The sequence below is a fragment of the Triturus cristatus genome, chromosome 3_1 (genome assembly GCF_964204655.1).
Source record: "Triturus cristatus chromosome 3_1, aTriCri1.1, whole genome shotgun sequence".
Lineage (NCBI taxonomy): Eukaryota > Metazoa > Chordata > Amphibia > Caudata > Salamandridae > Triturus > Triturus cristatus.
The window spans coordinates 260632129-260657711 of record NC_140583.1 but is presented as its reverse complement, the minus strand read 5'-3'; the positions used below and the strand labels follow the sequence as shown (position 1 = coordinate 260657711).

Here is a 25583-nt window from a genome sequence, read left to right as displayed (position 1 = left end):
CAAGACTTAGCCCAGTTAATGATCAATCCGGAGTTGCGACCAAAGGAGCTCAACACATTCACCAATACAATGAGCGATTTGCGCGGAGATGCAAGATACAAGAGGATATCGTCCGCATATAGGGAGCCACGATCCTCGTACTCCGGAGTCCATCTAAGGCCACGCATCGAAGAGTGCCACCGCAGCCACTCCGCAAGGGGCTCCAAACAAAGCGCAAAGAGAAGAGGCGACAACGGACATCCCTGTCGCGTGCCCCTACCCAAAACAAAAGGAGCCGACACCCGTCCGTTGACCACCACCTGTGCCAGTGGGTTATCATAAAGCAATTTCACCCAACCGATGAACCCCGGGCCGAACCCAAACTTCGCCAATGCTGCCCAAATATACGTTCATTCCAAGGTGTCAAACGCCATGGTAGCGTCCAGTGACGCCAAAATGGCCGGCTCACGCATGAATGGCGCTCTGGCGAGGACCCCATGCAGTCGCCGCAGGTTCAAAGCGGTATTGCGATGGGGTATAAAACCGGATTGATCCTGATGAATCAGGTCGCCCACGACCCGGATCAAGCGATTGGCCAGTACCTTGGCAAGGATTTTGGGCTCCGCGTTCAACAAAGAGATAGGCCTGTAAGAAGTACACTGATCCCGCGGCTTCCCTTCCTTATGGATAACAACAATAGTAGCAAGACGTTGGTCTGGGGGGAGGGAGCCCGCCGCCCGTGCCTCAAGGAACATGTCCCGGGGATACGGCGCAATCTTATCTGGGCGCAACTTATATAATTAGATGGGAAGGCCATTAGGACCCATGGCCTTGCCAGAAGCAATAGAGCGAATGGCCAAAGCAATCTCATCCAGCGACGGGGCCGCGTCCATCAATAATTTATCCTCATCAGATAGAGACGGCAAAGCAATGTCTTTAAGCAGCAGGCGGGAGTCTTCCTCCGATCGCTCAGAGACCGGAGAGTAAACCCCGTGAAAATACTCCGCAAAGCAATCAACAATATCACCGGGGTCCGTCACACACACACCATCCACCCTCTCAACAACCGGCACCACTCGACTCGCTCTCTCCTTCTTATCCAACCAGGCAATCAACTTCCCCGCCTTATCACCCATATCATACAAACGCCCCTGTTGCTCCCTGCTCATACTCTTAGCAGATTCAGTAACCAGCGCCTTGTAGTCGGCCTGTTTAAGCCCCAGCACATGCAGTCTGTCATCCGTAACACCTTGCTCCAAATCGCTCTCTAACTCGGTGATCTCATTTTCTAGTCGAACCACCTCTTTCGCCTCGCATTTTTTGGTATGGGAGATGAGAGACAGTGCCTGGCCCCGGAGCACCGTCTTAAAGGCCTCCCAAAGGGAGACGGCAGAAGACACCGACCCCACGTTGTCGTTAAAATAGTGTTCAAGGGACCTAACCAGGTCTGCACGGATCGTGGGGTTTCGTAGGTACCAGGGGTTGATCGGCGCCACCCTCCCCACCGCCCCCAAGGCGATATCTAAGTGTAGCAAAAGAGGGGAGTGATCAGATATACCGCGGGCCAAATGTCGCACCTCCCCAATCATCCCAGCTTGGGCCGCAGGCACTAGCATATAGTCAAGCCTCGAAAGACTACCGTGGGCCCCGGAGTGGAAGGTATATTGTGCTTGTCCAGGGTGTTTCAACCGCCAACAATCTATCAGTCCCAGGGTATCCAGAAAGCCCCCCAGCCAGTTCTGGGCCCGAGGGAGGTCCCTAGGGGGGTGCCGATCTTCAACTCCGGAAACCACTGCGTTAAAATCCCCCCCCCAAGACCAAAACCCCCCCCGGAAGCCCAAGTAGCAGGCGCCCCAAATCAGCAAAGGTGGCCGTCTGCAGGCCCGGCGGCACATAGACAGTAACCAGCAAAATCAGCTTACCCTCCCATCTCCCCACCAGCGCAGTGTAGCGCCCTCTGTCGTCGTGGAGCACCTCATCCACCTCCAACGGGAGAGAGGTCCTAACTAAAATGCCCACTCCCCTCGAGCCAGAGGTGAAACCAGAATGGGCCAGAAGGCGATATCCCCGCCTGTTCATGGCATGGAAAGAGTTCCCTATTAGGTGCGTCTCCTGCAGAAACACAATATCCGGCGAAATACGTTTCAAGAACTGCAGGACCACCCCCCGCTTTATCCTGTCCCCCAGCCCATTCACATTCCATGAAAGAAGTCTCAACCCCTTACCCCCCATGCCCCCCAGCACAAAATATCCCTCTCCCGGAGAGCACAATCATAATAACACAACAGAAAACATTACCCCGCCTTGTGGTGCAAACAAACAAACCCCACCCCATCAGCCCCAACAAAACTCCCCCCTCCCTGCACCCCTGCGTGAGCCCAAACAGCCCCCCCAACGTGCAGTGTGCCTGTCGCCCCAACATGAAACTCACTACAAAGAAGACAAGAAAAACCCCAGAAGGAGGAAAGGGCCCCAGCAAGCCCCCCGCAACCTCCAAATACCAAAGGGCAAAGTGTTACAAACTGGAGTCCAGTGCAGCCACAGGTGCAAAACGTTACCAGTCCGGTCCATAGCCAGGATCCCAGTTCTATTCCTACTCCGCCGAGCACTCTCCGCTCTCCGCCATCCGACCTTCCCGACCTCGACCCCTAGGTAGGGCATCCAGCCAATCTCCAACCGCCTCCGGCCGGTCGAAGAAATGCGAGCGACCCTCTAACTCAACCCCCAGCCTAGCCGGGAATAGCATCGCATATTTCAGCTCCATGTCCCTCAAGCGCCGTTTGATGGCCAAAAATCCCAGCCGTTGCTTTTGAACCGCTTGCGTGAAGTCTGGGTAAAAGCTAACATTAGGGTTCTCAAACTTTAATGGGCCAGCCACCCTCGATGCCTGAAGGATAGCATCTCTATCCCGAAAATTAAAAAGTCGGGCAATGATAGGCCGCGGGGGAGCACCCACCTTGGGCGCACCGCCCGGAATCCTGTGGGCCCGTTCCACAGCGAAGAACTTGCTCAGTCCCTTGGGTGCCAGATGAGTCACCACTAGATCCTCCACAAAAAGATCCGCAGCAGACTCCTCCGATCGTTCAGGCACCCCAATAATACGGACATTATTCCGCCTGGCCCTGCTTTCGGAATCCTCAAGGCGACGATCAGTCAGGTCACTGGCGAGCCGCAACCTCCGTACCTCCGTCTGCAAAGCGGCCACGTCCACAGTTAGGCTCGACGCCGCTTGAGTCAATGAGTCGACCCGGTCATTTGTTTTGGACAGGTCCGCTCTGACCAAATTCACATCAATCAACACCGAGTCCAATTTATTAGCCAGGGTATCAAATTGCTGGTTCACAGTCGCCTTCATCTCCTCAATGGCCCCCATGACATCCAGCAGAGTCAATTCGGACGATACGCCCGAGGCCTCCTTGGGCCGCTCAGGCGATTTATGTGATCCACTAGGGGATCCCTTTGACAGCGCATAGCGGTCCATGTTGTTGCCCTGGGTATAAGCTCCCCTCTGGGTAGACTTGGGTTTCAGCTTGTCGCCGTCCACTCTCGCCGCCATCATCAGCGACCACCAAGGTCAGCACCCTCCAGCACCCGGAGGAAGGCCAGGCGACCAATGCAGGAGATCCGGGCCACCAACTGAAATAGGCCCGTTTACAGTTCGAGAATCAGGCCATGCACTCCGTCCTCGGCGCTGCTTACCCGAAGTCCCAACGTCAGTTTCCGCAGGTCAACTCGAAACCGAAAGTGAAAGTACGGGGTACGGGGCAGGCCCAGACTGGCATGCCGCTGTTGTTCACTTCGCACCCGGGCACCTCACCAACTCGAGTTCGGGACCAAGGCCGGAGAATGCCGCAAACTTCGGATCGCCACCAGTCCGGTTCCCGGAGTCCGATTTCGATTTGGAAAACGAGTGGCACCTTAGCGCAAGATCATACACAAAAGCCCGTCTAGAAAACCAGGATTATGACAGGATAGACGTGGGAGGTTGCGGAGGCCCCCGGGAGCCACAAGCCTACGCGGCCATCTTGGTTGCGCCCTAGGCTCCTCCTCAGTCTCCCTCTTTTAACTGTGATTTTAAGTTCTAAAAACTATCACTTGTTCCTGGTAATGGTAACTCTATGATGAGGGTCTTTTGTTTTCAACCAGCTGAGGAAGTGTTCCACATTTCTTTCATCACATTCCCATATTATCAGAATGTATTGTCACCAGTCTTTTATGTTGGAGCCAAAACTATTAGTCATTGTCTATTAAGGCTGCATTCAGAGCTGTGTACATTTAGATGTGCCAGATGTGGGGTGAATGCACAGCCCATGTTAGTTCCTCCTGTTTGTGGGTAAAAGAGATCTTCAAATTGGAAAATAATCTTAGTGAAGATCCGATTAATATGTTCCAAATCAAACTTCATCAGGGTAGGATCTATCCAGTCCGAACGCCATAATAGCTCCTCTAAAGTTAGCATAGTGGCCTCTTGAGGGATACTCCTATAAAGAGCTTCCACGTCAAGAGAAACCAAAAGTTGATTGGATTGACATCCAAGTCTTTTTTTGTCATTGAGTGTCTTTGGCATCTTTCAAAAAAGATGGCATGCATTTTACTAATGGTTGGAAAAAGAAATTAACAAACTGAGCTGGTGGTTCTAAACTTGACCCAATCCCTGATTCCATGGATATCCCAGGAGATGGTGTTCTGTTCTTTTGTGTTTTTTACAGAGACAGTCGAAATATGGGAAACTTGGTAGTGCCAATAAGAAGTCACTTTCCTGTATGGAGACCAACCCAAGTGACCTGACTTCCTTTACCAAGGGTATATTCTCTGGTACCTCTGTGATTGCCATGTAATGTTGTATAACTTTGTTCATCAGAAAGTAACCTGCAGTATTCCTTAAGGTAGTCAGGTTTACTTTCCACTGCAATTGCACCACGCTTATCTGCCTATTTTATGATAATCCCATTGTTCTGTTTCAGGCGAGTCAATGCTTTGTACTCTGCTCTGCAGAGGGTGTTGTAATTTGTTGCCATTTAATTTTCCAGTCTCTTAAGATCTTCTGACACTGCATACTCAAAACTCTGTACCTGTGAGGATACCATGTTTCCCGATGGTGTAAATTGCAGCTTTGTTTTTAGTGTTGTTTGTAATCATAGGGTGAACTTTGAAAAGGTAGTGCACTCAATTCTCTGACAAAACTGATGTGGTTCTACACTACATTGGAAAGCATCCTGTTCATTGGTAGGAACAAAGCTCAGGCCTCTGTAAAGCAACTTATTCTCTATTGAAGTTAAAGTGGTACTCAGAAGATCAACCACCATGTTCATGGTAGGCTCTGTTGATGGCCTTTGCCTCTGCTCTTTGTTGTCTTTGGTCTTGTATCTGTCAGTTCTGTTTTAGCAAATCCCACATCTTTCCCTGTGGGGACTGTACTTTCGTCATCAGCACTTAGAGAAAAGTTACCAGTGGGTCCACTTGGATCTCATTGCCAAGAAAGTGCTTTTAACCAATAGACTTTTAAGTGTCAATTGCTGTGAATGCACATCTTTTTTGAGGTTCCATACTAGTGGCCACCATTTCCACAGCCTGTACACCAGTTTTGTGATCAGTGAGTGACATATGTAATGTGAGTAGATATTTTCAAATAAGTTATATATTGTGATACATACTTAAAACAAAGGTGAATGTTGCTCTTTAAAAAAAGAATGCTTTTTAGAAATAGAAAGCTCCCCACACTAGGTTCTACTTTTGAGTGTTAAATTAAGCTAAATGAAAACGTTGTTTGGATTGTGGACCAAACTGGGTGGGAGTTTATATTCTCAAGTCATTGGTAAGGGATTGCAAGTAACTCTCCTTTCACTTCCATTTAATTAATCTTGTTACAAGCCTTTATAAGTGAAAGTATTGTTTGATTTCATTGGTGTCGTTTTGCAGAGATAGGATTTCCCTAGTCTCAGCAGCATTTAGAAAGCTGTAAATGAGTTAAGGGAATTAGGTCAGCTCTGTCAGCGAAGGCAATGGGTGACAGCGTCACATGTACTTCCTGTAACATTTTGACGCTTTGAATAATTGGTACCTTAATAGACCATAATATATTTTCACAGCCATAGTCAATTAGTAAAAACAAATTGGTTTATGACCTACTTAGCAAAATTTGTTTCTTCTACCTTTATCGGGACAGTCTATGCTGCAGGCCAATAACGCTGGTAAGAGGTTTAACACATCATATCACATTGACTGGCCTATTTATTCCAGTCAGGAAGTTTATTTCACCTAAAACCCCAGTTTGATATCCTAGATACGGCTAGACTGTAGGGGGGGATGTACAGACAGTGTACATCTCTACCTTGTAATGGACGGGCGATTTACCATCTTGCCAGGCAAGACGAAATAGGAGCCCAGATTAACAAAGTGCTTTGATGCCCCACAAATGCTGATAACATGCATTAGTGTGGAAACATATTTGCTGTCTGTATGGTGGATGCCCAAGAACTCCGGATGATTGGTTATTGCATTCTCTATATCTGTATCCCAGGCAGGATAGATTGTCAGTGAACTGGACTCTCTGTAAGTGAATGTTAAATTAACTGGACTCTCTGTATGTGAATGTTAAATGCCTGAGTGGATTGACATCTGAATCCGTATGGCATCAGACTCGCAGGTTATTCTAACAGAGCACTTGGACCAGAATTTAACTCACAAATACAAACCCAGCACTCAGATATGCCTTAAGTGGCTGTCATGGGACCACAGAAGCACCCCATACAGGCATAGCTTCCTGCAGAACACATTACAGAAAACTGTACAAATAAACAACAATGTACAGACATACCATTTAGTTTGTTTTTGGAATTCTCCAAGCAGTACTTTCCAATAAAAACAACACTTCAATTTCCAACAAACATGTTAGACAGAACAACTTGCACGTTGAACATTGTACAGATGTATTGCTTATATAGGTATCGGCGTGCCCACAAAAGCATTCAGCCATACAATCATTGTTAACCATTAGACAACAGTACTTGTTAGCCAGCAGATTGATATTAAGACTCTGCACCACACAAAAATTCCACTTAATTAAAACATGCCGGAAGTATACAACCAAATGGCCTGGTTAGCACCTAAACATCTTGTCTAGTCTTCTGAGCCACACCCAGCAAATGTATAGAACAATTATTTAGCAACAACAAAAGAAGAAATATTTTCCCCCTGCCTGCTATTTACCACAACGTGGAAATGACGACAGCTGGTCTGGCTGTTTTTGATTAATGGTGGCCCTCCCCAGGTGTCTGTATAATACATAAGTCAATACTTGGACATAGGCAGTATGTTAACATCCTTCATTTAGCTAATTATTATTAAAGTTACCCTGTGGCCAAAGTACCTTAAACCAATCTGATGTTGCATGCCATTCTTTAGCATGACGGAGGCAGCGTTTGGTAAAATAGCTGGATGAGAACCCCAGTCATCTGTTGACAGAATGTCACTGCACAGAAAAATGGAGGTATCCATTTATGTCACCTCTAAAGACAGGTCCTGGGGCCACATATCTAGTGTGATGCATGTTTCTTATATGTGGGTGAATGGTTAGGAGAGTGCTGAAAAGAATCACATTTTATGATGGGGCTATCATTATTTCTCTACCATGTTTGTAGGTTGAGACCGGAAGGAGCAATGAAAGGATGGGTAGAAAGTGGATGTTTGACAATGGGTGGTTTTTTACAATGGTAATAACTTAGTCACTGCCATTGGAGTAGAGGCGGGAGGGTTAAGACTAAATAGGAAGATGACTAAGGAACCCAACTAACAAGTAGCAAGCGGGATATAGTCTTTGCCTACACTAAGAGCCAATGCTTGTTTTAGACTCGCACTGTTCTAGGTTTTTGCCCCGAAAGTATTTTTCTCCTGTGGTCTTGCATAAGATCCATCCAACCAATGCTGATTTTTGTCCGTCAAGGGTGTGGAATTTAATAAAATATCTACTTGTCCATGGGGCAGGTTGCTTCATAAATCTACTTGTCCTGTAACAAAATCCACTTTTCCCTTTTGTGCCATGTAATGCAGCGAGAAATTACGGGAGCAATCTCATTATATAAGAGTTCTGATACAGCCACTCTAATTATGCCAGGGCTGATACCATAGTAGGGTTTGAATACTAGCAATTCCCTTATGTTGCTATGTTTCTGCACTGGGGCTGAAGGTAGTGGTAAGCAATAGTTCAAGGGTTGGAATGCCCTCTTGAGTCTGTAAAAACCTACTAACTTGCATGTTTTAAGGGGTTTCACCAACTCTTTTCTTATGTTTTCCCATACTGAAAAAGGTTGGACATTTACTCCTGACATTGGATGTGGATATTGTTTCTTCTGGATCTGTTTTCCAAGTCCTTGATGTGGGCCTGTAAATCAATCTGCTGGTCCTACAGGCGGACGATTTCTTGCTGGAGAAATTCTACTTCCTTGGGAAAAGTGACTACACTTTTTACTCCGCTGCCCATAAGACATACACTGACTAGGCCACTTTCTAGCTTCCCCGTCTGCATGGGAGCGAGTGACTGCCTCCACTATTGAGCCCCGCTCACTGTCGGACCACGCATACATCTCTCTAACCCTACGCACTTCCTCCCTCCCCATACGGACACCACCCTGATGCCTCCGCGAGACTCTGCTACACTCGCCGGCAACTGTCACACCACTTGAAAAAACCTTGCAAGATTATCTCGCTCTCAATGACATAGGCTCCACTGCACTTTCCTCAGTATGGGAGGCCTTAAGACTCGGTGCCCATGGGGCTCTCATTGCGTAGGTGGCACACGAAAATAAGACGCGTTGGGGTAAGAGGAAAGTAATGGAGAGAATTGGTCTTAGAGCTGGAATCCATTCAAAAACGCACCCCCCCCCCCCCCCCCTGGGTAAGGTGGCAATTGGAAAAGGAGCATCGCCAGCTTAAGCGCCTTGATCTAGACAGAGCCAAGTATGCGATGCTGTGCCTCAAACAAATTCTATGTAGGAAACAACAAAGGACGACGCATGCTTGCGCATCGACTACGTAGTAAACAGTATGCTCAATCGGTTAAATCTATCCTGATGGGCTCTGGGCCTGAGGTGTCTGTCATAAACTGCATTGAGGCTGCTTTCCAGGCTTATTACGCCGAGCTGTACTCAAGAGATCCTAATACCACCACAAACCCTGAGACGTAGCTAGGGACTGCAGCAACCAGTCTCCTTCCTTCAGCGGAATCTAGAGCACTAGATAAGCCCATTCGAATAGAGGAGGTAATCTCGGTGATCATCCGGTTGAAGCCTTTAAAGTCACCGAGCCCGGACGGGTTCAGTGTGGCATTCTATAAGACTTTCTGTTCTGTTCAGAAATCGCCCTGATACTTGCCTTTTAATTCCTTCGCTAACACGGGCACACTAACAGAGTCACTGCTACAGGCCTCGATTTCAGTTATCCCTAAGCAAGGGAAAGACCCAAAGCAGTGTAGCTCGTATCAACCTATTTAGCTACTGAACGTCGATGCGAAACTGTTTGCTAGCGTGCTATCTCATCGCCTTAATCCCCTGATGCCTGGAATTATAGATCCAGATCAGTCAGGGTTTATTCCTGCCTGCCAGTGTTGGGATAACACTGAACGCATCTGCCATCTTATAGATCAAGTTCACCGGTCACGTGAGGAAGCCTTACTATTGGCAGTGGACGCGTTCGACTGCATGCACTGGCCTTATCTATGCGCGACTCTCAAGCACTTTGGATTTGGCACATGCTGTGGGAATTGGATCAAAAGCATTTACAGCTCCCCCCGTGCAATGGTTCGGGTGAACAGCGTGAGTTCCAACGGCTTTGCTATTGAGCGGGGTATGAGGCAAGTCTGTCCCCTCGCTCCGCTCCTCTTTGCTCTTTATATGGAGCCTCTCGTGCAGAGACTGAAAGATAACCCTAAAGCTGTGGGCATCCCACTTGGAGCGGATCATCACCTCATTAGCCTTTATGAGGATGACGTCATCTTCTCAATCACTCACCCTTTAACCTCTCTCCCAACTATTGTCTCAGAACTACAAGCGTTTGGGCGGCCTTTGGTTTCCGAGTAAACCTGCAGAAATCGCAAATCTTAAACCTTAACGCTGCCTCAGACACAGAGCGTACGCTACGATCTCAGTTTGACTTCCAGTGGGTCATCAAGGACCTCCTCTATTGAGGGTTGGTTCTAACCAGTAGCCTCACCAAAACGGCGGCGGGCAATTACTTAATGCTTATGGCCCTAATCTGTAAGGATCCAGTGCAGTGGCAGTGACTTCCACTCTCGTGGCTCGGCAGAATAGCAGCTATAAAAACGAATATTCTTCTATGAGCCCTTTACATTTCTCAGATACTTCCCCTGACTCCACCGCACGGCACAATCAGGGTTCTTCAAAGGGAAATTGAGCTCTTTATCTGGGGGAAACGAAACCCAGTTTGCAGAAGCAGCTCCCACAGTGTTTGAAACAGAACGGGCCTCTCAATACCCAACATGGTTTGCTACTACCAAGCTACGCAATTGCGGTGTCTGGTGGAGTGGAATTGTCCGCTATCCGAGAAGCACTGGGTCTTCATGAACCAGACGGTAGCGGGATCGCACATATGGAGGGAGGTGTGGCTGCCTCGGCCCTGCAGGGCATGGGGTCTTTACTTCTCCCCTGTAACTGGCCCGACACTTAGTCTGGGATAAAGTGGAGGTCCCGGCGGGACTCACCACATTCCCCTCGCCTATGACACTCTTGTTCGCATATCCAGACTTCACACCCGGCATGACCCCGAACACCGTTAAGCACTGGATCACAGGCAGATGTAAGCCCATTGGATACCTTTTTGACTAAGATGGCCTCATCCCTTTTGATCAACTCAAAGCGGACTACTCCCTGGTGGAGGCAGACCGATTCACCCACACACAATTGACACACTGGATACTAAGACCCGACGTATGCCCTAAGGCGGGTAGGCCGAAGACTTTGTTTGAGAAATGCAGTTCCTCAAGGCAGGAGAAAAGATGCTTATTTCAGAGATCGATCTCCACCTGACGAAGACAGCACATAACCACAAAACCCCATGACAGATCCGCTGGGAAACCGAGCTAGGTTGATCCCGAACAGATAAAGAATGGGAAGACAATTTCTACAGAACGCATCACACAACACACACTAAACAGCCAACAAGATCATCCCTTACTGGTATTATACCCCCTCTCACATGCAGAAATTGAATGCACCGTGCGACTGCCGGTGCTGGCGGGGATGCGGCAGCCCAGGGATGTTGCTCCATCTCCTATGGCATTGCCCGAAACCGACTAGATTTTGGGAACAGATCCTGAATGACACTGACTGCGCTTTCAATACCGCAATCCCCCGATTCCCTGCATACACATTACTAAAGCTTCCCAATGCACTTGCATTTCCACTTTGCTCCACTAAAGGGAAGCAGATAGCTCTTGCATTGAACGCCGCACACAGGCTACTGCTGACCAACTGGGGCACAGACAAAATCCCGGATCATAGGCAATGGTTCCATCAGCTATGGTTACTGTTGGGCATGGAACGACTGTTGATGGCGACATTTACAGACACCTCAGCATACACTAAAATTTGGGCCCCATTTATCACCATCCTCTCCACAGAATTCAGGGAACTGACTTTCCTAACTTCCCTACTTACCTTGAGGTTACTACCAGACACTCAAGGTTAGGACAGGGCGGCATGAGAGTTACCAGCCTGTCCGGAAAATCTAATAGAAAATATTCTCAGAGCATAAACTTTTCAACAGTTGGCTCCTAAGGGAAGGGGTTGGTGTGGGGGTGGTGGTAGGGAGGGTTTCGCATATCTTTGGTTATTCCCTATGTTCTTTTGTGTTAAATACTTTAAATTGGCTTCAATAGCAGCTTGTCGCACTAGGAAACAACAAATTGAGTAGGAACTGGGTCAGAATCAATGAGTCTGTATGTTTTTACTCGCTCAGGTTTATAAGCACCCTTCCCTGATAAGCGTCCAGCACCGTATAGGTTGTAGGCAGCATGCTGTGTAACCACCATCCCAATATTTTTTGGGAGCATGGCATTTAATTACTTTTCTTACCCAGCTATCAAAGGTTGGTCCGGAAAACAACCCATTCAACACTACCCAGCTAGGGTGGAAAGTAATGATCAATATAACATCGTTTGTCTGACGCACCCCGACATACTATGCGGCTGGCCCGTCTTAAGATGTAGGCGACATGCTGTGTAATTTTTATCCTGAAATGACTGGCAATAAAAAAGAGATTTGATTCTAAACCACGGAGTGAGGAATTTTACGTAAAAAATGGTTGAATTGTAAAATATATAGCCAAATAGAGAGCACCCTTTAAAATTATTTAATGATTTCATTGGCAAAGGAGTTAAGGCACAGATCTTTGCTCATTAGTGTTTTTTTAATTGGATTATCTGAATTTAGATCATTATGGAAAATCTATAATGTACGACAGATGATGCAGACTTTGCAAGAAATGTATAGAAACACTGCTACATGTCTAACTCGTGTCTCCCAATTTGTTATTGAAACGCCAGATTTTGCCCCGAAATTGTTTCATTTTCTGTCTTTCACCGCCTGTCTATATTCCTGATTTATATCTTGAGTGGAGTTGATCTTAAAATGACTGCTAGAATTGTGAATTTGTGTAGCTATTTCTCGTTTTACAGCCACATACAATTAATGTGTTGTACTGATTCAACAGGCATCTAAAAGTGATTTTAGTTTTGTAAATTTTAGGGCATTTTAAATTAGTATTTTAACTGTAAGATATTAAAAATAAACCTTCAATTGAATGAAATCTGTTTAGGGTTACTTAACTGTCTTCTTCATAGCAGTAGTTACTGGGCTTGATCACAAGACCTATTAAAAGATCATTTACAGTTTTTTGACGTTTTGTGTTCTACCTCCTCAGAGGTTCGTTGCAATATACTTGATGTATGGCTTAAGTCGAAATTTAGAGTGTGGTGTCATGATGTACCCAGGTTATTGGTGGTGAAGAAGAGCCATGTAGCCAGGGTGCTGTTAAGAATTATTGTTGCAGAGACCAGTGAGATTGGGGTTAGCTGGGATCTACTTGGCCCCACGCTGATTGCGAGAGTTCTTCTTAATCTCTGTGTTTGAGTTATTGGTTAGTTTGCATTCTGCACAGAGCAGTTGCCTGGTGACAATTTAGAATCAAAAATTTCCATTGCCTCCTTCCACGGAGCCCAAAAAATGACAATGTAGTTTTTAAAAGTTTTATGTTTTTTTATTGCATTGTCTTGCCTGGTGCCTTCTTACTGCCCTGTGTAAAAGAAATGGAATTCTCTAAACGAAAGCGAGAAGGTTCTAAATCCAATTGACTGGAAGGTCATAACATTGTTAACATTGTCATAGAAAATAAGTATAACATGACATCCCTTATACACTTTGAGCTATTAAGTAGAATGCTCTTATTCTTCTACAAAGAATTCTTTTATGGACTACTCCAAATAACTTCACCCCTTGAGGTACTATCCGATCAAAGAGGCCACTTTGTAACCTTTCAGCTGTCCATGCAGCAGGCACACTTTCTCTTACATTCAGCATCGTACTAAAGCACTTTTATTTCCTAGAAGCTGTTTATTTATTTATTTATTAGTTTTATATAGAGCTAACAAGACCCGAGGGGGTATCAGAGTGCTTTACAGCATACATGTATAGAAACATAAACATTAGAATACAGTAACTAGCATCTAGAGTACTGGAGGGCACATAGATCGAGGTCATTGACCAGATGCATAGAGATGACGCTTGAGGAGAAATTCTTTTAGTTGTCTCTTGAAGTTCGAGAAGGAAGGATTAGTCCTGATGTGGGTAGGGAGAGAGTTACAGATTTTGGGGGCATTCCCTGAGAAAGGGCGGGCGAGGGCTTTTTGTTTGTCTTTCAGGGGGGATTAAGAGGAGTGAGTTGGAGCTTCATAGGTTTCTTAATTGTCCAGCTTTTGTGAGTTTAGCTGCGAGGTAGTCCGGTTTGCCTGTGTGTAAGGCTTTATGGGTGAGACAGGCAGTTTTGAAAGCGCAGCGTGCTTCGATGGGTAGCCATTTTAGGACCTGTAATGCAGGGGTGATGTGGTTGTATTTCTTGGTACCTGTGACCATTCTTGCTGCTGCGTTTAGGGCGGTTCTCGTGGGGGCTATGTGTGTTTTCGCTGTCCCAGTTAGTGTGGCATTTCCATAGTCCAGTCTGGACAGAACTAGAGATTGGGTTGCGATTTTTAGGTCATTGGGGAGTATGAAAGGTTTGATTTTGTTGAGTTTTAGGTTGTAGAGGGCGCCTTTTGCTGTGGAGTTTATCTGGGAGCTCATGCTGAGACTTGTGTCTAGAGAGATCCCTAGTGATTTAGCTGGGTTTTCTGGAGTAAGTTTGCAGTTTAGAGAGTCACGGTTGTTTATCCATTCTTGGATCTGAGGGGGTTGTTCGTGATTGGAGAAGACAAGGATTTCGTTTTTTTCTTGGTTGAGTTTGAAGTGGTTGAGTGTTAGCCAATTTTCTACTTTTGAAAGTGTGGAGTTGAGTCAGAGGATGTAATTGAGGGAGGATATCTCGAGATACAGCTGGGTGTCGTCAGCATAGAGGTGGTAGGCGATGTTTGCTTGTTTTAGAATGGTGCTGAGCTGTTCCATGTAAAAGATGAAGAGTGTGGGGGAGAGGACTGAGCCTTGAGGGACACCTAGAGTTGAGGGGGAGGTGTCGGACACCGAGGTTTTGATTTTTATGATTTGGGAGTGATTATGTAGAAATGAGGAGAACCATTTTAAGGCATTTCCATCTGCTCCGACACGCTTTTGTAGGGCGTCTAAGAGTAGATTGTGATCTACCGTGTCGGTTATGCTCAGTATAGCGGTTTCTGTGCTGCATCCCTTCCTGAACCCGGATTGGTGCGAGTCAAGTAGGTTGTTAGATTCCAGATGTTGGTTCAGTTGGGCGAGAACACATTTCTCCAGGATTTTAGCCAGGAAAGGAAGGTTGGTGATGGGCCTAAAGTTTTTGTGGTCATTCGGGTCAATCAATCAATCAATCATAGCATTTGTATAGCGCGCTACTCACCCGGAAGGGTCTCAAGGCGCTGGGGGAGAGGGGTCCGTTACTGCTCGAAGAGCCAGGTCTTGAGTTGCTTCCTGAAGGAGAGATGGGTCAGCATCTGTGTTTTTTTTTTTTGTTTTTTTAGATGGGGGGGTGACTCTGCCTTCTTTGAGGCAGTCGGGCATCAGTACGTTATTTAGGGAGCTGTTGATTATCTTTGTCCACAGTGGGGTTAGGGTGAGGTTGAGGTTCTTAGCCAGGGAGGCGGGTAGAGGGTCTACATAGTGGTTGGAGTGTTTGGAGTTGGCAGTCACATTGGAAGTGTCCTCTTCAGAGAGAGGTTTGAAGTCCTTCCAACGCTTGGGTGAAGGCTTATTTTGGTGGTTGACAGAATAGGGGTCTCAGCTTCGGGGAGCATGTTGTGAACTGGGGTTTGGTTAGGTTTCGTTATGGGTGAGGATTTGGTGTGTTGGGATTGAGGGTGCTGGTCTAGGGAGGGCTCGATATTGGTGATTTTGTCATTAAAGAATTTGGACAGGTTGTTACACTGAAGTTTGGAGGCAGGGGAGTTTACTTTGGTGGGCTTGGAGGTCTGTTTTTGAATGATGTTGAAAAGTTCTTTGGGGCGGTTTTTGGCTTTGACTAGTTCACTCCGGAAGAAAGAGGCTTTTTTTCTTGATTGTGTGTTTTGTAATTACTAAGTTCTTTTCTGAGCTAGAAGAGGTTGGTTGTGGATGGGTTACCTCTCCAGAGTCTCTCAGCGGCTCTTACTTTTCTTCTTTCGAACTTTCGAACCAGACTCGAGAGGGGATGTCTCGGACTCTTTTCAGTTTTAAGGGGGCTAGTTGGTCAAGAGCAGTTGTCATTGTCCTGTTGTACAGTGTAGTGAGCTCAATCGTGTTGAGGTTGTTTGTGGAGGGTGGGAGAAGTGATGTTATGGTTTCTTCGTGGACAGGGAGGGGGATGTCATTGAGGTTTCTGCTCCTTTGATGGGTAATTTGTGTTTTGACTGGTGGAGCTGCGGTTTGATTGATGTCGAATATAATGATGTGGTGGTCTGACCAGTCGATTGGGAGAATGTTATTGATGATTATTATTTCTTTTTTGGCTATGATTGCATCTAGGTTAGAGCCTTTGTTGTGGGTTTGACCCTTGCAGTGTTTGGTGGGCTCATTTGTGAGGAGTTCATTTAGTGACTGTATAACAGTGTCCTTTTCGATATTTCAGGGGAGGTTGAAGTCACCCAGGATGATGTCGGTGTTGGCTAGGGAGCCGTGTGTAAGTAGGTCCGATATTTGTTCTCCGAAAGCAGGAGAATTTCCCAGGGGATGGTAGATGAGATGGCATTTTGTTACTTTGTTGTTTTGACGTGTTTTGTTGGTGTTGAGGTGTTCAAAGGTAGAGAAGGAGTGGGTTTTAGTTTTAACTATATTGATGTTGTTATGGATGATGGCAATGCCACCACCGCGTTGTTCTGTTCTGTCTTTTTTAATGATGGAGAAGCCAGGGGGTACTAGAAGGTCAAGGAGCGGATAGGATGTTTCATTGAGCCAGGTTTCCGTGAGGAACGCAATGTCAATGTCGTGACTCAGTATGGCATCCACTATCTCTATTGCGTGCTTTACTGCGGAGCTGCAGTTTATAAGCAGTTTAACTTGCCGCTGTTGGAGTGGTTTTTGGAGGAGGGGGGAGCTTGGGGAACGGTTATGCGTTGGGAGGGAAGTCTTGTAGGCCTAGGTTGGTTGTTGGCTCTACCTATTCTGGTGATTACCTGTATGTTGTAGGGGTGGAGGGGTTTGGGTTGTTCTGGAGTCGTAGGTTTTAGCGAGTGTCGTTGCCTCTCTGAGACATCTCAGGATTCACTCTTCTTGGTCTGAGAGATTGGGTGCTGCGAGGGGTGGAGCGCCAGAAGTTCGACTGGTGATTGGGCAGTTGAGGTGGCTCACTGATGTTTATAAGGGAGGGGAGTATTGAGTGATGGGGGAGGTGGGGCGCGTATTGGTGTTGAGAAGGATTTTGTTTATGCCCTGCGTTATTGTGTTGATTTGGCTGTGGATAAGGTAGAGGTTTTCAGTTATGAGGTGCGTAGGGGTCATTGGTAAGAGGGCGTTCAGTTGTTTTTCTATACGTGTAAAGCGTTCAGTTAGTTCTGCCATTGACTCTGGGGGAGGGAAGGGGTTGAGGGACAGATCTGACTGAGGGTGTGAGTTGGGGCAGGAGGGTTGGGGGTTGGTAAGATTAGGGGGAGGGGTTGGGGGGCAGATTCTGCTGAGGGTGTAGGTTGGGCCTGGAGGGTCAAGGGTTAGTATGATTAGGGGAAATGGAGAGGCATGCGTCTTCCAATGGGCGGTGGTTCAGGGATTATGGAGGGTGTAGGTGCAGCACTTGTATCCCACATTCTGGCCACATTCCTTTTAGCTACCATCAGGCCCGATGTCACCCATGTTTTATCTTTACTATTGAAGTCTGTGGGTTCCCAGATATTCAACAAGCACCTTTTGACATCGAGATCCATTCGTACCCCAAGGAGTCCCTTCAGGCTAAGGTGGATTCCTGTCAAGTATTTCTTAATATACTTGCACTTCCACAGTATGTGTATAAATGTACCCTCTTGGCCGCATTGTCTCCTACACTCCTAGTCTTCATTTCTGCCGATCCTAGCTAGTGTTGATCCTGTGACATATATTCTATGGAGAATCTTTATTTGGGCCAATCGAAGTCGAGCTGAGATCGCTACTTCCCTGTGGGAGGCCATCGCCTCCTTCCATTCGTCTTCATCCAGTTCTGAGATGTCCCTTTCCCAGCACCCACAGACCTTTCCTAGGGGTCTAGGTCATTATTAATCAGTTTTTTATATGTTAAGGATATCGCTTTTGTTTGTATATAATCGTCTAGGGGTCTATCTTCTAGGGGTGAGGCCTCCGGAGGGGACTCCCCCTTCGGGTATCTGTGACTTCAGTGCGTGCCACACTTGCAGGTATCGAAAATATTCTGTCTGTCATCTCGTATTCCCTTTGTAAGGTGGCAAATGGTATATCTCCTCCCCCCCCCTCCACAAGTCGCCAACTTTTGAAATCCCAATCATGTCCCATTTATCAAATCCCTTAGTTTTTCTCAATGTGCCCAGCTGCTCTGAATCCCACAGGGGGAGTGGCCTGAGTTATTTTTTGCCCCGAGTTATTTTTTGCCCCCAGCCCATACTTTTAGTGGCTGCGTGCCACACTTGTACTGAGTGTCTGGTCGGCCCCGTAATAGGAAATTTTGTGGGTTTGAAGTTTCCACCTGGTAGAAGCCATTTGTCCATTCTGTAGCCCGGGTCATCCCAGTGTGGATAGGTACAATGATTGATGGCTGTCAAGTGGGTCGCCCAATAGTACTTTTTGATATCTGGGAGCCCAATTTCCCCATCATATCATCCCCTCAGCAGTTTTGGAAGTGATATATAGGGATGTCCATCCCAGAGCAGTTCCCTCTGCACACTCTCCACCTCTTTAAAGTATCTCTCAGGAACAGGGTTTGCGACGTTTTAGAGGGCATAAAGGAAGCATGGTAACAACATCATTTTAAATAGTGCGGCTCTTCCCAGTAACGAAATTAGAAGAGTTTTCCAGTTTCCTACATCTCGTTTAAGTCGTTGTAGCGGGGGCAGTAGGTTACTCTCATAACTAGCTCTAGGGTCTGCTGTTATATACATCCCCAGGTATTGAAATCCTTCTTGTACTGGGCAATCTATGGGCAGGGGAAGAAGCCTTCCACTGAGGACATAGATCAAGGATTTACTCCAGTTGATTGTATATCATGAATATTTGCCAAAATTCATAAATATATTAAGGGCTCTATTCAGCGATGCCCAGGGGGATGCCAAATACAATAGTATGTCATCCACATAAAGGGAAATGCGGTCTTCCTAGTTTTCAGCCCATTACAGGCCCCGAATAATGGGCTCTCTACAGATCCAAGCCGCCAGGGGTTCCAGAGTCAGTGAGAATAGTAAAGGGGACAACGGGCATCTCTGTCTAGTCCTTGACCGAGGGAGAAGACCTCTGATTTTTTTTATTGTTGATGACCACTTGTGCTCGGGGTTCTGAATATAGTAGTTTTACCCATTTGATAAAGTTTGGTCCGAGTCCCATCTTGCCTGTACCGCAAAGAGGTATGGCCATTCAATAGTGTCAAAGACCATTGTGGCATCCAAGGATTCCAAGACTGCATCCTCACTTATAGATTCCTGATGTCCTAACACCCCGTATAGCCTCCTCAAGTTGAGTGCTGTGTTTTCTATGGGGCATAAAGCCCGATTGGTCCGGGTGTACTAGTTTGTTTATTACCCGAGCCAGACGAACAGCCACTAGTTTGGCTAGTATTTTGGGCTCAGCGTTCAGTAGCGAGATGTACGCGGAACACTTGTTTCTGGGCTTACCTACTTTGTGTATAGTGACCAGTGTGGCCACCCTCTGGTCCTGACGGAGCACACCCAAGTCACAACTTTCTTCAAACATGCCTCTTTCATATGGCGCAATTTTGTCTAGTTTCAGCTTGTACAGTTCATTTGGCAGACCATTAGGGCCCATTGCCTTTCCAGATTGAAGGCTTCTTATAGCTTGGGCAATCTCTTCATTGGTTAATGCACTGTCTAGCGGCTCCATATCTTCAGTCGATAATGTTGGGAGTGTTCTGTCTAAGAGTAGGGGTTTAGAATCTTCTTCTTGGAAGGAGGTGTGCGTATGATAGATAGTGCGGTAGTAATTGGCAAATTCATTAGCTATCTCCTGCTGATCTACTGATATTGCCCATGTCTCTGTGATTAGTTCGGTGACCAGACGGTTTGCAAGCTCTTTTTTATTTAGCCATGCCAATAGTTTCCCAGCCACATCACCTAACTCATACAGTCAACCTGCCTTGTCCCTACTCAGTGTTTTGGCCATATCAGTGGCAATAGTTTTATATTCCTCTCTCAAGTTTTAATGTGAGGAGTCTTTCCTGTTCCCTTGGTCCTGCTGCTCCTCCACTATTTGAAGAATCTTTTTCTAGCCTGACTAGTCTTTTCTTTACACACCCCGGTAATCAGGGAAATTGCCTGTCCCCTTACGACTGCTTTGAAGGCCTCCCAAAGTGTTTGTGTTGACTTTACCGATTCTTCATTCTCCCGGAAATAATGTTCAATGACTGCTGATAGTTTTTTCTTGACTATTGGATTCCGGAGGTACCTAGGGATAATCTGTGATATTCTGCCCTCCCACTTTTTGCCCAGTGCTACCCTGGCCCATAGCGGTGAGTGGTCCGAAATACCACGTTCTAGGTGTCGGATTTCCTGTAAATTCCCTAACTGAGCCCCCGGGGTAAGAAGGTAATCTATCCGAGATAGGCTGTTATGTGCCCCTGAGTGGATACACCCTCCAAGTGTCTACCAGCCCCATTGCGTCTAGAAATTCGGGAAGCCAACTTTGTGTGGGGCTTATGTTACTGGGTGACACCGGTCAAGTGTCCCGGACACAACAGAATTAAAGTCTCCACCCACCACCAGGCATACCTCTGGGAATGTCAGCATAATGTCACCTAAATCTCAGAATGTCTGACCCTGCAGCCCAGGTGGGACATATATCGTTACTATTGTGAGTGGTTTTCCCTCCCACTGCCCCAATATGGCGGCATATCTACCCATTGTGTCTGTCCATGTGTGATTGGTTGACATTGGGAAGGAGCTCTTAATCGTGATACCCACCCCCCTGGAACCCGTTGTGAAACCTGGGTGAACAGTCAGACGGTATCCCTATCTGTTCAAAGCCTTACATGTGTTGCCGATGAGGAGCATTTCTTAGAGCAGCACCGCATCTAGGGCGTGTCTCTTAATATACTGTAGTATGATACTACGCTTTAATTTGTCCCCCAGACCGTTGACATTCCAAGATAGGAGCTTTAAAACTTTTGTCCCACTGCGTTCCCTTCTTTGTGTTCATGTCCAACTGATTCCCTCCCATTTCCTGCATCACTTGTCGTCGCACTATCTAATAACATGTAAAACAACCCCACCCCAACCCAACTACCCTGCTCCCCTGCACTCTGGGCTTCGAACTGCCCATGACTCCAACCATGCAGAGGGCCTGTCGCCCTTAACTGTAGACTAAAAGTCTCCTGAGCTGTTTCTTAACGTCAAGAAAGGATCTCCATTGCCTCGCTATGTTTAATGTAAAGCCTGGAAAGAGGGAGATTTCACAGTTTTCATACTTAAGGGGAGGGGCCACTAGGACGGCACGTTGTATATTGTCCCTATCCATAAAGTTCAGGAGCTTAGCCAGCATTGGTCTGGGGGAGGTGGGGCGCTCCTGGTTTCGGTCTTGCTCCGGGGACTCTGTGCGCCCTTTTGCGACAAAGAATTTGAAAAGTCACTTAGGTTGCAGGTGCTTGATTATTAAATCTTCCACAAAGAGGTCTGCTACGGGGCCCTTTTCTCTTTTGGGTATTCCGATTATTTGTATGTTATTTCTCCAAGTGTGTCCTTCTTAATTGACCAGTTTATCCTCTGCCAACTTCCGAAAGTCCTGCCAGTCCTTGATTTCCTGCTGCATTAGTTTTGAGACCCCCTTAAGATCAGTGGTAGCCACTTCCATTTGTCTGACTTTCTCTCCCATTTCCTGCAGATCTGCCCATATCAGCGTGACCTCCGTCGTGAGGGAGTCCATTCTTTGCTCTAGGGAAGTGCTCAACCCGAGATGGTGTTCTTTATGTCCTTTAGAGTTGGGTCCTGGTCTTTGTGCTCTGGTCCCGCTGCTGTATTGCCTTTGGTGGTGTGCTCAGGGTCAGCTGGTCTAGGCATAGTGACTTTATCTAGCTTTGTCTGCTGCGAGCCCTTAAGTCCCTTGGCGCTCGATATCCTGAACCCCCTTGGACACTCTCCGAGTACTGTGCTTTACTCCTCCCTGTCCTTTGCTTTGTGTTGTTTCATTGGTTCACTTGTGTGCCAGGTATAATAGTCGCTTTTCCTGTGTGGCTGTATATTTCGGGAATGGTATCTGAGGATCTGCTCTGTCCCCTTCAGTGTCTGTATGCTGTCCAAGATGTAGATCCGGGGTATTTAGTTACTTGCACAGTAAGTTTCCCTATGCGGCACTTGTAGGCCGGCCATGCTGTGAGGAACTTAGGCGGTTGGTCCTCAGCCTGCCAGTCACAGTTTGCCCTGAGTTGTCCCCAAATGTCCAGGGTATCTAACCCTTAAATGTCTTCTCCAGGCGCGCGAAAAATGTATAAAATATAGCGTGTCCTTTTAACTGCGCCTGTCTTTCCGTCCATCATTTGTTTGTTGTAACGCTTTTCGCCCTAAGTGGGATGGGTATTCCCAGACGTGGGACCCGTGCTCACTACGCCACTGGAGTCAAGCTATCCTGGCTGATGACGGCTGATAGCCAGAAACCGGTCCTAGGATGCTTGATTCCGGTCCAGGGAAGACATAGCTTGGCAGTTCGGGCTGGACTGTTCCCATGAGGCACAGGGTCAAGACTGATTTGCATATGGCCATGTCTAAACTGGGGTGGTGTAGTGGGCAAAAGAACGATGGATTTAACCCAGATCTCTTGACTGGGGGAGAATGTCTGCATTGTCAGCATTCCGTCCATCATTTGTTTGTTGTAATGTCTTTTATATGCCACACGCTCACCCGGTTCAGCAGACCACCAAGTTGTGGTGATGATCAGGGCATTACTTGTAGGCCCAGGTCTTCTCTTCGTGTCACTCCACCTCGTCCCTGTTTGGATATTTGGGCTGTTCTCTGTCATCCGCTTCACCGTGGCGGCACAGGTAAGAGATCTACCTGGTCGATTTCCCCCCAGCAGTTCGATTGGTCTCCGGGCGCGTGGAACCCAGGATTTCTTCCGTGCACTCAAAAGGGCGGCCCTTCATTGACCCAAATCCACAAGTTGGACTAACAGCAGACACATCTCTCACAGGATGGGGTGCCCATCTCCAGCATCTAACAATTCAGGGCTTATGGGACACCAAACACAAAAGTCTCCACACATATGGAGCTTCTAGCTTTTCATCTAGCACTAACAGCTTTTCAGCTTCACCTCCTAGGGAAAGTTGTCCTAGTCCGGACAGACAACATGACAGCTATGTACAAAAACAGGGGGACACACTCTCTACAATTGTCATGCCTCTTTCAACCATTTGGCGTTGGGCAATACGTCACAAAATTCATCTTCTGGCAGAACACCTTCTAGGCATGCACAACCAATTTGCCGACCTCCTCAGCAGGATGCAGCAATAAGTACACAAATGGGAACTTCATCCCCAGATTCTCCTTTTGATACTTCCAAAAATGGATATATCCACAAATAGACCTCTTTACCATAGCAGAGAAAATGCCCAAACTTTGCGTCCAGACTTCCCCACCGTCTATCAAAAGGCAATGCCCTATGGATAAACTGGTCAGGGATATTTGCTTATGCTTACGCTTTCCTTCTTCTCCCTCTCCTTTCAGTTCTGGTTCGGAAACTCAGACATCACTTGCACTGATTCTAGTGGCTCGTCAAATATGGTTCACCGCACTACTAGAACTGTCAGTGATTCCACATCAAAAACTGCACCTCACTTCCTACCTTCTCACACAGAACCATGGAGAAATCAGACATTCAAAGCCCAAGGAGCTCAACCTAGTGATCTGGCTCCTGAAATCATAGAGTTCGGATACCTAAATCTACCACCAGATTGTATGACAATTCCTAAAGAAGCAAGGAAAGCCACCACTAGAGCTTGTTATGCAGAAAAGTGGAAGAGGTTTGTTATATACTGTAATAACACAATTGATTCGCTAGATGCATCTATATGAAACATTATTTGCTATCTTTTGCATCTACGGCGAGTTGGCTTAGCCTACATACTTATTCAACTACACCTTGTGGCAGTAGCTGCATATCTGCAAAACAGACAAAATGTATCCTTATTCAAAGGTCCAGTAATTAAAGCTTTCATGGAAGGCCTTAAAGGAATAATACCACCCAGGTTACCACCTGCCTGGAACCGTAACACTCACAAGGCTCTTGGGTCCACCTTTTAAGTAATTGTACAATTGTTCATTACAATTTCTTTCATGGGAGGTTGCCTTTCTAATTGCTATCACTTCATTAAGGCGTGTTGGTGCGCTACAGGCATTAACCTTGGATGAATCTTTCTTTCAGCTTCATAAACATAGTGGTTCGTCGTACAAACCGATAATTTCTTACAAAAGTAGTTTCTGCTTTTCACATTTACTAATCAGTTGTGTTACCTGTGTTCTTCCCTCAACCTAATTCAGTAGCAGAAAGGGCTCTACACACACTTGATGTCAAAAGAGCGCTATTCTACTATATTGATAGAACAAAAGATTTTCGCAAAACAAAACACCTTTTTGTTGCATTTGCTTCACCTCGTAAGGGAAATCCTATCTCTAAATCAGGTATTTTTAGATGGATAGTTAAATGCTAACATGCTATGTTAAAGCTAAATGGACTTTACCTAAACCCCCTAGAGCACATTCAGGCACGAAATAGGAGCATCTATGGCCTCTTTAGGTAACATTCCTTTAGCTGACATATGCCAGGCAGCTTCACGGCCTACACCACACACATTTACCAAACATTATTGTGTGGATATATTAGCACATCAACAAGTTCATGTAGGACAAGCAGTGCTAAAAACACTTTTTCAAACAACTGTAACACCCACTTGTTAGCCAATGCTGTGGGAGGATACTGCTATACAATCTATGCAGAGCATGTGTATCTACACAAACCCATGCCTCGAATGGATTATGTTACTTACCCTGTAAGCATGTTCTTGGCATGTAGAGATGTAGATTCACATGCACCCTCCCCTGACACCTATGGTTGTTGTAGTTCTTATTATTTACATTACCTACGCATTGACATCTCTGTACTACACTTAATTACTCCATTCTCACCCTCTTGCGGCAAAACAATCTAACAATGGAGTCGATGCCAATGCGCACTATCACCTTACCTCGTGGCTGCAAAAGACTTCTTTCGAAGAAAAACAACTTGCAAACATTCAGAACCAACAATAGAGTATTCAAAGCATGCAAATCTACAACTCTACATACCAAGAACAGATGCTTACAAGGTAAGTAACATAATCCTTTTGCAAAATGTAATACTGTTTTAGAATGGGTTATTTTTAGTTAGAATACAACACTTTTAGAAAATATTTTTTTTTCAAAATTGAATTCTTTTTAAGAACGGGTTATTAAAGTAATATAGGGGCAAACCAATAACTAGTATTTTCTTCTTTTCAAGGCAAAATATATACCATTAAAAAAAACGACATATTCAAGAATAACTTCCCATTTAACTTAAAATAATGTAGATGGCAGTATTGAGTATAGAAAACGCTCGTACACCGCTCGGGTTTGTGAACATGAAAGAAACCGAAAATCAACATTGAATGTAGGCAACAAAGAGGACGTGGATCTTATGTTTTTTCAAAAAACAAGCCTGCTAGTTTATTAGAACTTGAAGATATTCACTTTAAATAGGGTAGCACAGTAGATT

General features: G+C 46.2%; 1 protein-coding gene across 6 annotated transcripts in view; it reads left to right on the top strand.

Annotated features, from left to right (window-relative positions):
• The window catches only part of SNUPN (snurportin 1), a 190550-nt gene that overhangs the window by 150938 nt on the left and 14029 nt on the right, over positions 1–25583 (top strand). For 2 of the 6 annotated variants that reach the window (XM_085643853.1, XM_085643852.1), the window contains exon 9: positions 4689–4782. The exons of the other annotated variants lie outside the window; for them this stretch is intronic. In XM_085643853.1, coding sequence (XP_085499979.1) covers positions 4689–4782 — 94 coding nt within the window. The remainder of the gene's footprint in view (positions 1–4688; positions 4783–25583) is intronic. 6 annotated transcript variants of the gene reach the window in all.